Source organism: Platichthys flesus, chromosome 22, assembly GCF_949316205.1.
Source record: "Platichthys flesus chromosome 22, fPlaFle2.1, whole genome shotgun sequence".
Taxonomy (NCBI): Eukaryota; Metazoa; Chordata; class Actinopteri; order Pleuronectiformes; family Pleuronectidae; genus Platichthys; species Platichthys flesus.
Window position 1 is genome coordinate 4,038,690 of NC_084966.1, and position 12,064 is coordinate 4,050,753.

A 12,064-nucleotide genomic window follows, 5' to 3' on the forward strand; every position below is an offset into this window, starting at 1 on the left:
AAAACGCACACATACCAGTGGTTGCAAGCTTCTTTTTTTTATCAGCCTCAAGTGTCTTCACAGCCGTCATCTTCTAACTGCGCAGGAGGAATCAGTTCATCGCTTCATGAGTCTCTGCAAAGCCAGTTTATTAATTTAGCTCCAAATTGAGACGCATTTCATCTCAAGGCTCTTTATCCAGATTAAAATCCCGAAGCAGAGCCGGTGTGGGCCGCTGTCTGCCTCGACCGGTGGGCCAGGCAGGGAGGAGGAAGAGAGCATAGAAAGTGTTTATCTGTGGCATTTAGCTGCTTTTAACCTTTTAGTCATGACTTTTACACATTTCACTTTCTCTTTGTTAATTTTACAGAATTGTTACGAGCACAAATATGAAGGCAAGGCGATAAAACAATATCAATGATTGTCACAATCTGAAATATTCATAGCAACATGACAAAACCGAATATATATATATACATGGATCCTCTTTACGCTTGGAGATGGAACATAATAGATCTACCTTGTATTTATATAATGTTTTGTTGTTTATTAAATGTTGGTTAAAAACCTGAAACTTCACTCAACAGCACTCGGACGCCAGACATGAGATACCAGCACTACTGCTGCTTTTTGTTTAGACGCTGCACATTCCACAGTGGAGGGGGGGGTCGGGGGTCCGCCACCCGTGTAATGGCAGAAATCGACAGGCTATTTATTATGGGAGACCGAGGGGGGAGTGAATGAGGGAACATCAGGCCACGCAGGTTCTGAATCTTGGTCTAAATACTGTGGGTTTCAAGTCGTTTCCTTCCTGGCTGTTGCCATAAGAGGGAAACCAAGCTCCACGTTTAACACAGTGATGAGTGGCTGATAGTTCACCTCCCTCCACTGTGTGTGTGTGTGTGTGTGTGTGTGTGTGTGTGTGTGTGTGTGTGTGTGTGTGTGTGTGTGTGTGTGTGTGTGTGTGTGTGTGTGTGTGTGTGTGTGTGTGTGTGTGTGTGTGTGTGTGTGTGTGTGTGTGTGTGGGGGGGGGGGGGGGGGGCAGCTCCTGCAGACTGACGGCCGGGGCATATTCATTCAGGGGGGTGAGGAAGATGAGGAGGAGGAAGATGTGGGTGAGGAGAAGGGTGGAGGATGCGATCGAGGAGAAAGAAGAGTGTGAGGAGAAGGAGGAGGATGGTGGAGAACGATGAGGGAGAAGGAAGAGGGGAGTGGGAGAAGGAAAAGGAGGAGGATGAAGGAGAAGAGGGAGGCTGGGGTTAGGTGAAGGATGAAGGAGAAGGAAGAGGGGAGTGGGAGAAGGAAAAGGAGGAGGATGAAGGAGAAGAGGGAGGCTGGGGTAAGGAGAAGGATGTTGGAGAAGGAGGATGACATTGAAGAGAAGGAAGAGGAGTGTGAGGAAAAGGAAAAGAAGGAGGATGAGGGATGATGAGGATGATGAAGGAGAAGGGGGAGGCTGGGCTGAGGAGGAGGGGCTGAGGAGGAGGGGGTCCTCTCCCAGAGGAAATGGAGCCTTCCAATATTTGCCCTCAGGCACATCCCACTGTTTTGATTCCTGCTTCGCTGCAGGCGTTGTAAAGGAAACAGCAGCTTCACTCACAGATCAATTAACTCGAATTAGAAATCCAGGATGTTTGAACAGTGTGAAAGTGTTTATGACTGAAACGTACTAAATGTACAGTTACACTAACAGAAACCAGTGGAGAAAATGATTTTTAGAAATAGTTGTATACACATGTCAGATTTGATTTTGTGTTATTGGTTGTGTTTGGTGATTAATCACCCCTCTGCTCTTTTCATTGGCTAAATGCTGCCGTGTTATTAATGATGTCATCCCCCCTTCTCTTCCAGGAACGCTGTTGACGGAAACAAGAAGTTGTTCGCCATTTATGACACGAGGTAGGAAATGTCACAACACACACAGACACACAAAGAGAGAGAGACACACACACACATACACACAGACAGACCACACACACACACACAGGGAATCTCTAACATGCAGCCCTCTGCTTCGGCCAAGGAGAAGAGTTCATCAAACACTAATAACGGCTAATCAATCACCAGCATTGATTAATGTCTGATTAATGAAGTCGGCTCCTTTTCTCTACATTATTCATGTCCTGACATTTTTATAGGAAACACAGGGGAAGGGGTTTGCTGTGAGGGACACTGTAAAAAAATGTCCATTATGACAAGTTGGTCAAATCTTATCAAGGTAAAGACTTTGTTCAAATCAGTTGAAGAAAACTGTCTGGAAACACTGTGTCCCTGAGGGAAGCCTACGGTGGCCCTGAGTGGTCAAAGCACCGCAATGTGAGAAAACACGCGCAAATAAACAAAACACGTGCAAATCGACAAAACAAACATGGAGAGATCTGCTTCATCAATTTCGCAAACACTCACAGCACTTTGCCTTTGGTTGTGTATTTGGTTGAGTTGTGAGTATTTGGTTGTTATTTGTGAATATCGGCTATATAAATCGAATCGGATCAATTGAATTAACGATATAAACTTGAGATGCGAAGTTAGTATAATCAAGTGTTATTTCGTAGCTTGACCCGTAGAGTCAGACTCCGGATCCGGTCTCTTTTCTGTCCCCAGAGTCTAAACTAAACCCGGAGAAGCAGAGTTCACTTTCTGAGCTCGACATTTGTGCAACAAGCTCCCGGGTCGGCCGCAAATCTGAGTTCTTTCAAATCACTTTCCCCTTTGCCATAACCTTTTATTAAATCCAATAATAACTTATTTCTTACAATGAGCGTGCTTTGTTGTTTTGACTCTTTTATTTCTCACTCGATTTACTTATTCTATTGTTTTTTTATAACTCTTTGTAATTCACATTTCTTTTACAATCTGTCATGATGCCCCTTTGTATTTTCATGTTGTTGAAATGTGTTGTACAAATAAACTTTTCCCAATTTTTTTTACCAATGTGCAAAACTTATAAGCAGCTCAATTAAAACAGTTCAAGATTTTTCCGGAACATTTCAAACCAATCACTACGCACAAAGATCGTGGCCCATTTGAATCGGCCAATCACGTTGATTTCATTCCGTAAGCATTTCCTGATTTCTTAATTGCTTGTGGGACACAGAGTTTAAAACTCAATAAAAAGGATGGATCCATCACACTCAGGTTCCCAGGGGGGGGGGGGGGGGGGGGGGATACTTTTCCGATGCTGTCTTGAACTTGATGAATTGCAGATGAATCATCAAAAACAGTCTCTCTCGTGTTGAGTTTAATTACAGCGTCGTCTTTTCACAGCTTCCTCTCGGGAACCAATCAGCTTCAAGTGAGCTTCCGAGCAGCAACAAAATAATTCAATAATAATTAATCATTATTATTACGGCTTTGTTGAGTTGCTTAAAACTTGGAGAAACTGTTGACACTTAGCCCACTGTTTGAAAAGGTGCCCACCCCAAATTCCTAATTGCCCGCCCCCCAATCTGTTCAGTCTATATCCGGCCCTGATTTCGACTTGCACTGCAGCTACCGGTGGGCATGTTTTTTTCAGTGTGCATGTGTGCTCCTCGCATTTGAACGAGCTGAATGCCACCACCACCAGCACCACCAGCACCACCTCCTCCTCCAGCAGCAGCACCAGCAGCCACGTCCCTGCACGCCCCGCTCATCAATATGCGCTTCAGCTGCTCAACGTGAGATCCTCGTGCACAGAGACCGAGCGGAGCCAGTGTTCGCAGCGTGGAGGCGATGTCACCTCCTTCACACCTGACTCCATCAGCCGCTGACTTCTCCCGCTGCGCTCCACTTTACCCCCGTTTTCTGGGGGGGGATGCGATCCATGGATTTCCTCTGATCTGATCCGGAGCGCGTCCTGGACCGTGCGTCGATCTCAGGGGAGGGGGCTCTCTGCTGCTGCTGCTGCTGCTGCTGCACACACGCACGCACGCACACACACACACAAACACAGAGACACACACTCGGGGGTGACAAGGGAACAGGGAAGAAGAGAGATTTGATCGTAACTAACTAAAGGAGACAGGGGGATGTTTGCTTTGCACCGGCTGCGCCAATTCCGCGTGTTTTCCGCACTGGTTGTCGGTTCGATTGTGTGCTGCGCGAGAAGGTGAGCGCCCGCTGTGTGTGTGTGTGTGTGTGTGTGTCTTTCTGACGGGTCAAGGTTATTGCCCTGATTGGCTGATTGATGCAGATGTTGTCCTCTGGTCCGCAGCGTCAACGAGCCGGGCAACATGTCCTTCGTGAAGGAGACGGTGGACAAACTCCTAAAGGGCTACGACATCCGACTCAGGCCGGACTTTGGAGGTATGTGTGTGTTGTTGTTGATCTGCACCCACTTCCCCCTTCCCTCAAATTCAATAAGCTTTCTGTTTGGCGCCATGCAGGTGTGGGGCCTGTGCACACACTCAAACACACACAGACACACACATATAATCTGCTGTTTAACCTCTTCCAGGGGCCCCTGTTGCAGTTGGGATGAGCATAGACGTGGCCAGCATAGACATGGTGTCAGAAGTCAACATGGTGAGTGGATTTACACGCCACTAAATGCTTGTGTCTCTGTGTTTACTCGACCGCATCATGCACCGCAGGCCCTGCCTCTGAGCGCCGGTGCACTGGCACTCATGCAACATGATTTCTGCAATTGGGGAAGTGCTGATGTAAATCCAGTTTCTCCCTGTGAAGCCATTACGTGACGCCCGGGATGGATGGGCCGGCTTTTCCTGTAAGCAATAAAACATCTTTATCTCGCACAGCACAGTTGTTAGCGTACACACGCTGCTCAGCCCGGGTGGAGGGAATAAGCATAATGCAGCCTCCTGATCCCTTCTCCAACAATGCTGCTCGTCAGACAGCAGCACTGACTCACAGGGAGGAGGGAAGGTTTCAGCTTCAATACAGTGGAATGCAAACATGCACTACACACACACCGTCTGGGAAATTGGGAATTTACCAATGTGCTCTGCAGCGAGAGCAACATGAACACAGAACAATGTTTTCATTTTGGTTTCTCTCCCCCTGTTTGGATTTGACCTGTTTGTTCAGCAGGTTTTTGGAGTTGCGTCACACTGAGGACAGACCAAAGGAAAAGAAAGGGAAGGAGGAGAAAGTTCACTTTTGAGTTTCTTTAATCAATTAGAAGACTGATGATGATAAAAGCTGTTTTCAGACATGAACTCTGGAAAAGGTGTGGAAAACTGGGTCCTGACATTTTCCAGAGTTTGTCTTTCACTCATGTGAACAAGTATGAGATTGTTCGAGTCAGACACAGTTCACGACAACAGGGAAATGTCCGGAACATCCGGGCGAGGGGCTGGCGTCTGGGTAGTGTCGGACATGATGTGTAAAGTCTGCTATAGGAATCATGTGTTACTGTTTACAGCACATCGACTCCAGCGTCGGTCCTTATTGTCAAAGTCTTGTTTTCTTTCCACGTTGATATTTGGCATCATCTTCATGTTTGGCTCTTCGTTTTCATTCCTGAGATATTTGCGTTCTTTGTGTTACTTTTCCAGTTTTGTGTTTTCCCGCTGTATTCTCACAAGGGCTCACTCAGACATTACCGTATATTTTACGAAGGGAAATGGAAGGAAAAGTTCTGTAAGGTGTTAAGAGCAAGTGGCTCGTTCATTTGCGTTCTCATGCACGTCGCCCTGTGGAGACTTTATATCGGGAAAACGTGCACTGGTCACGTTGGACTCTTCAAACCAACAGCCAGAGGGAACCTCGCTTCTCGCTCTGCTCTGCTCGTTAACCTCTGGAGCCACAATTAACAGTGTTCCAGGAGTGTCCACCCAGGAGGCCCTGCGAGCAGACAGCTATCAGGGAGCTCTGATTGGATTTGCTAATGTGAGCAGGATGCAGTTTGCCCCGTGTTGACGCATGTACCCACACGCAGGAGAGCAACTTCAGGCTATTGGGTCTTAAAATATCAGCACACGATGATCGGAAACGAGCGACACTGTCTCACCTCGTCGGGCACGGTTCAAATCCCTTTGCAGAAAAGCAGGATATCGAGGCGTCAATGGTGTTGAGTGGTGGTCATTGCTTGTAATTGGTTTTGAATCCAAGCTCCTGATTGTCCAAGGCTAAAATCGCCATCCCCAGAACAACACCTTCTTCTCTGTCATGTCTCACGGGCCATTGCTTGTGTGGGCAAACCCATTCTGACTTTTATTAGAGACGCCGCTGAGCCCATGTGCTTTTACGACATTACAGCAGCGAGGAGTCAAACTCAGGTCAGTCTGGGAGGCAGCTGTTGACAGCTTGACCTCTGGATGTGCACAGGACATCATTTCACACATAGAACGTCTGGGCTTTCATGAGCTGAGAGGAAAACCACCGGAGAGTTTTTACTGCATCACATCAGAATATGATTGTTTTGTATGTGGGTGGTGTGTGTGGGCGGGTGCTGATCCATAGTAGTGACTCAATCATTACTTCACCAGGTGACTCCTGCCTTTGAAAACAGGACCCGCATGTTTTGAGGTTATGTTTGGTAGCAACGTTGAATAATGTTTGTTTTTTTCCGCTGAAATACCAAATATTTCTTGGTTGCAGCTTCTCAGATGTGAGAATTTGCTCTTTGTGGACTCATGTGACGGTAAATGAATAGTTGTGATGATGATGATTGATCAAAAAGGAAAAACCTGAACTAATATTGTGTTTAGAAATAAGCATATAGATAAAATGCTGAACTGCTCAAATAAACAGATGTAGTTTATGATAAATAAACTGTCGAAACCTGGTTTTGCAAACTCCACATTGAGTCCTGAACATTAGCTCACACCTATCAACACCGAGCAGATGAATCTGATCGAGCAGGGAGTCGCACAGCGGAGATCACGCTCAGACTCGTAATTAATTACATCTATTTCTCGTGGCCACCGACGCACAGAGGAAGCACACGTGTGCGTCTCCTGGATGGTGTCCAGCCTGGGTTCTGCCCCAGCGGTTGACATTTGGATTCTTTTCACCCGGCGCTGGGACCATCTGGGTTTGTTAGCCTGGGTGTCGCTCTGGAGGGGAAATGGATAACGAGAGCTATTGTCCCGACAATGACAGGGCCGTGCCTCGTCCATTCAGCGCCACTAACCAGCACAGCCCTGATAAGCACTGCCCTCTTTGTCTGTTTTGCGGAGAAGGCAGTTTCTCTCTTGCGAGGCACCGTTCTGCATTAATTTCAATAACATTTGCAGCGACTAAATCCAGCAGCCTGGTGGAGCAACCTGCAGGCACGATGGGGGGAGTCGCCTTTAAAGTTGAGTTGGTTTTATTGAGACAAGAACTGCTGGTTCAGCTGAAAGAGGCCTGGGTCCTTTAGCTGGAGATGAAGAAATAAAACAATTCTGCCAAATCAGATTTTTTAAGTTTGCATGTACGCTAAGTGCAATCGACGAGTAAAGGTCGTCTTCCTGCCGCTTCACTGTCAGATCCCAGATCAGCACCTAATGGCCTCATTAAGGGTAAAAGGTCAGACTGACGTTTAATTGGTTGAGCAAGTTGCAGGTAAATGAGCGCAGGAGGAGAAGGTCGGACATTGACTGTCGGGGGTTAAGTTCGAAGTGAACGAGCAACACACGAGTGGATCGGACGTCCTCACAGGTATTAAAGGCTAACAGTTGAGTGGCTGCAGGATATGAATGTGCAAATAGAGAGAATGTAAGAGACTGAGTGAGATGAAGTTATCAGGGGAGGAAAACCTTGAGGCCTATGTATTTTTCTGATGTTGTATTGGGGGTGAAGAGAAGGTTTACTATATCACAACTCACAAATTTGTATTTCAGGGATTGTGGAGTGAAAACCAAGAGTTGCCAGTTGTGGCTCATTTCAAAGTTCAGAAGACAGATTAACTAGATTCTAGTTGCCTGGAATCTTTATGAACATTTGTCCTGAAACACTAACTCACCTTCCCTCACTTTATTCTGCATCAAAGCACCGAGGTCAATGTGTCCTTTGAATTTTTTCAATGTTAAAATTCAACCTTTCTTTTGTACTGACTTGTTAAAAGACATAGAGTGGATGAAACGTTCATTATTTAATCATGTGGGCTGATTTGGAAAATGACTAATTTAACTTCTTATGTGCTCACTGGTGGAAGTTGGGAAAATGAGGTTTCCATTGAAAGAGCGAGCTCATTTCACACCCACATCACTGATGGACTCACAGAGAGAGGACAGGTCATATTCAGAGCAGCAGAACCAAAGAAACTGTCCTGTTTATTCCTTTTTATTCTGTTTTCCTTTCTTCCCTCTAGCAGAGAGCAGGTCGGGTTCACTCACTGCTTTACAAATACAGACTTTCCAAACTTGAAACTGTAATTCATCACAGTTTACTCACATGCAAAAGGCTTTTATGCAACGTTTTCTCTTCTCATATGTTTGAGTTATTGAAGCGAGGGTCAACCAAAGGGTGTAATTTATAAAAAGAGAATAATAAGATTCTGCAGACTGCCTCCCCCAGTAATTTATTCATGGACCCTAAAAAACAACTGATGAAAACTCCTTTATATACCTCCACTCTGGTTTTATGTGCAGTGGGAGCTCATGTCATCAACCCACGCCAGAGCATTGTGGCGTCCAGGGAGGGGGGGGGGGTGCTCTGTGAAATTTTACTGGACACAACGCTCGGGTAGATCCAGAGAATAAAGGCTAGAGGAGAACTGACAGATGGAAAGATTTATTGAATACGTGAAACAGAGACGAGAGGAGAAAGTGAGGGATTGAAGAGGGAGAGAGGCAGAGGGGGAGGGGGGGAGCAGAGCGAGCGCAGCATCTGGCCCCCCCGACAACCCACCTGGCAGGGCAGGTTGACTCAGTCACTTTCTGACACTCCGAGGCCGTCGCAGAGCCGAGACCTCCTGCACCGGCAGCTGCCGTAACGTCAGAGAACGGCGCTAATTACCTGTAAGGCTGGTGTATGGCGTGCCGGGGGGGGGCCTGCAGTGACGAGAGACGCACCAGGACGAGATCAGAACAACACGAAATAGATGACTTGCTCACTAGGAAGCCAGACTTCAGAACGCATCACCTGAGAGTGTGACACTTTTGAAATGCTAATCACACACAGGAGCTTGTTTTATTTTTGGAAAAAATGGGTCAATGTTGGTGGAAATCAGCGCAGTGCATTTAAAATGTTTCAAAATGCACTCGTCAAGAAGGTTTGAATGTGTGTGTAGGTGTGTTTTCAGTATCACAACCTTCCCTTGTACAAAGTGACGTCTGTGCTGCAGCTACAGACCCATCAAGGCCTTTAGTCAATTATCTGCCCCTCGTGAAAGTCATCATCACTCTGCTAAACGCAATCACTGCACCGTGGAGGCAGAGCCACTCACACGGGGAAGCGGTCAGAGCCGGGGCCTCAGTGGAGCTGCAGTCACCGGCTGAACGAGCTCCAACTCCCACGACTTCACGTAGGCGTCAGTGAAGAGGTGAACAGATTCAAATGTTCCTGCTGCCTGTAAACCGAATGTTCTGTGATGTCTCCCTCTCCTGCTCTTCACGTCTCAGGTAATGCATGCGTGTCGGTTGCGGCTGACTGACACCGCGGCTGATTGCACGAGGCGTCTGGGTTAATAACGTCTCCCGGTCTGAACCCGATCGAATCACAATCACCAGGAAAATCCATCGACAGCGACCCCCCCCCCCCCCCCGCATTAGATAAACCTTGGAATCAGGAATTGCCAATGCGCTAACTATGTCACACTAATTAACTTATATAGGTCTTGCAGCAATGCAGAAAGAGCATATCTTTTTATTTTTTTGCCTCATGTGCTCTGAGTGTGGCTTAATATACCCCCATGTTTTTTATCCGGCATCCGGCTTCCTGCCTGATGGAATGTAATTGGCCTCAGGAGAGAATGCGCTGCAGGATGATCACTGCGATTTACAGTAGAATAAGCAAAGCCGACACTTCCTGGTTCCGAGCGCCAGCCCTCTAAGAGGACGCATCATTTTTTTTTGGGGGGGGGGGGGGGGCACTTCTCTGAGTGGCGTGCACCTTTAAGACGTGGCCCCCAGCTGGGACAATGGGGAGTTTTCAAATTGACAGGCATCGCCCTCGTTTCTCTGTCCCTTTCACGCTTTGGCAAATCAAAAAAGTATGAGCTGGATTTATGATGAGAGTCATCGCAAAGGTCGTCAGTCAGCAGCCGCCGCCGATCGGCTTATTGTGATGGACACGGCAGATATGAGGTTTTGAGAAAGGAGAGGAAGGAAACCAGCAGAAATCGAACATGTCAACAGAACGCTGTTTTTGAAAATGATAGGAAATGAAAAGGTCAGGGTAAATCAAGCCTCTGGGTTGATAACCGTGGCATTGACATGGTATATACATGTTATCACAGTTATCAGTACAGAGATGACCTGGAGTGAAGTAGAGAGCGGGAACGACTTGATCTGCATCCCTGCACAAATAATGATAAATGAAATAATCACTCATAATCAGGATTCTGGAGCTTGCTCTGCATATAAAGTGGATTCTGAACTGGATCAGCTGCAGTGAAGCACAACACGGGGACCTGAAGATAAATTACAGCCATTTCAAGCTTATTAACTGAGCAGGAAAAGATTTCCCACAGCAGAATGAGGCTTTTGTCTCATCTCTGCTTTCTCTGTGTATTTCTGGGTAATGTCACCTTTTCAAAAGTCTGAATATTCATCAGATATATTCAATATTCATTTGCAGATTCTGATCCTGAATCTCACTGACACGGTTTGCTTCAAAGACAACTTTCCTAAAACTGTCGTAAAACTTCATTTATAAATTAGCAACAACCAGAAATTAAGATTTTATTGTTATGTTGTATTATGGATTTATTTCAGTTGATTGAACATATAAAGCCTCCTAACATAACAAAGAACGTAATAGTATATTGGACCCAGTGGAGAATAGTAAATAAGTTGGTATAAGTTATTACAATGAAGCCCCTTTTCAGTTTTTGGTTCCCATCGATGGAACCTGCAGATATTCGCCTCCTGTTCGGTTCGGGTGCTGCCTGACACTCTGCTGCTGAGTATTCTGCCTCCTCTGATCTGTTATCTAACTGTATGACACACTCTGGGGCCTAATTTAATAAGTAACAACCTACATTCACACTGTAGCCGACAGAACCCGAAGCCGACAGCCAATTTAGGAACTGTTAAACCGAGCAGATCCGCGCCATGAGAGACAGAATCAGTTTACCTCGCTGAAGGAAGGAAATGCAAACACACCAGGAAGGGGAGGAAAATGAAATCTGAGGAAATGAGTGTGTGGACGGTGCACTGCAGTGTCGGAGTGGCTCAGCTCATATAAGAGAAAAACGATGTGTTTGTACATTGAGCGAAGGTTGTTCCCGTTATGAGCCCATACATCATCAAATATTACAAACTGAGGAGATTATCCAATATCGAGGGCCAACACTGTCATTTAGAGGAGAAGTCCCAATTCAATCACCGCTCCGTGTTGGCGCTCTGTAAGGGACAGGGCTATTTTTAACCTTCTATAGCCGCAGCGGGGGGTGGGTGGGGGAGACTCGATGAGGGATCCCCCCCCCCCCCCCCCCACTGCAATGATATACTCCTTTGGGCCGTCCCCGGGGGACAAGCGGGAATTACATTGAAGTGATTCAAATTACAGAACAGGAAGGGGTTCATTTGGAGTACACACCGATTACACATCACGTCGCCAAAGTTATCGCCATTTCTGTTTTCACGTGGCTCTCGTTCGATGCCCATTCTTTACGTTTCCAACCATTGACACTTTGTGTACTGTGGCTCTGCGGCTTGTGACGGTAGCGAGCGAGGAGCTGCAGCATATGCCGGGCAAAGGGGAACATATGCCATGTGACAAACAATGTTAGCAGGATATTTCCTTGATTCTGGCAGTAGTACGACACAGTAGCCAGTGTGTGTGTGTCTGTGTGTGTGTGTGAGAGAGAGAGAGAGGGAGATTAACTTGAATATGGGTCAGTTCACATCCCAAACTCTGCTTATATGAGTTCTCACACACCCTGAATTAAAGTGGGCACCCGGTCGCATTAATCTAATAATTGAGTCTCGCCTAAATTCCCCTCTGTCGCTCACCGCTGAAAACAAAAGCTAATAACCAACGCAGCCGTGTG

At 46.5% G+C, this 12,064-nt stretch overlaps 1 protein-coding gene across 4 annotated transcripts in view; it reads left to right on the top strand.

Annotated features, from left to right (window-relative positions):
- Positions 1-12,064, top strand: part of LOC133933674 (gamma-aminobutyric acid receptor subunit beta-3-like) — a 49,098-nt gene that overhangs the window by 16,057 nt on the left and 20,977 nt on the right. For 2 of the 4 annotated variants that reach the window (XM_062380848.1, XM_062380849.1), the window contains exons 2-4: positions 1,831-1,878; positions 4,175-4,266; positions 4,418-4,485. In XM_062380848.1, coding sequence (XP_062236832.1) covers positions 1,831-1,878; positions 4,175-4,266; positions 4,418-4,485 — 208 coding nt within the window. Of the gene's footprint in view, positions 1-1,830; positions 1,879-3,470; positions 4,070-4,174; positions 4,267-4,417; positions 4,486-12,064 lie in introns of those variants that run through there. The other 2 variants (XM_062380850.1, XM_062380851.1) reach the window with 2 other exon arrangements.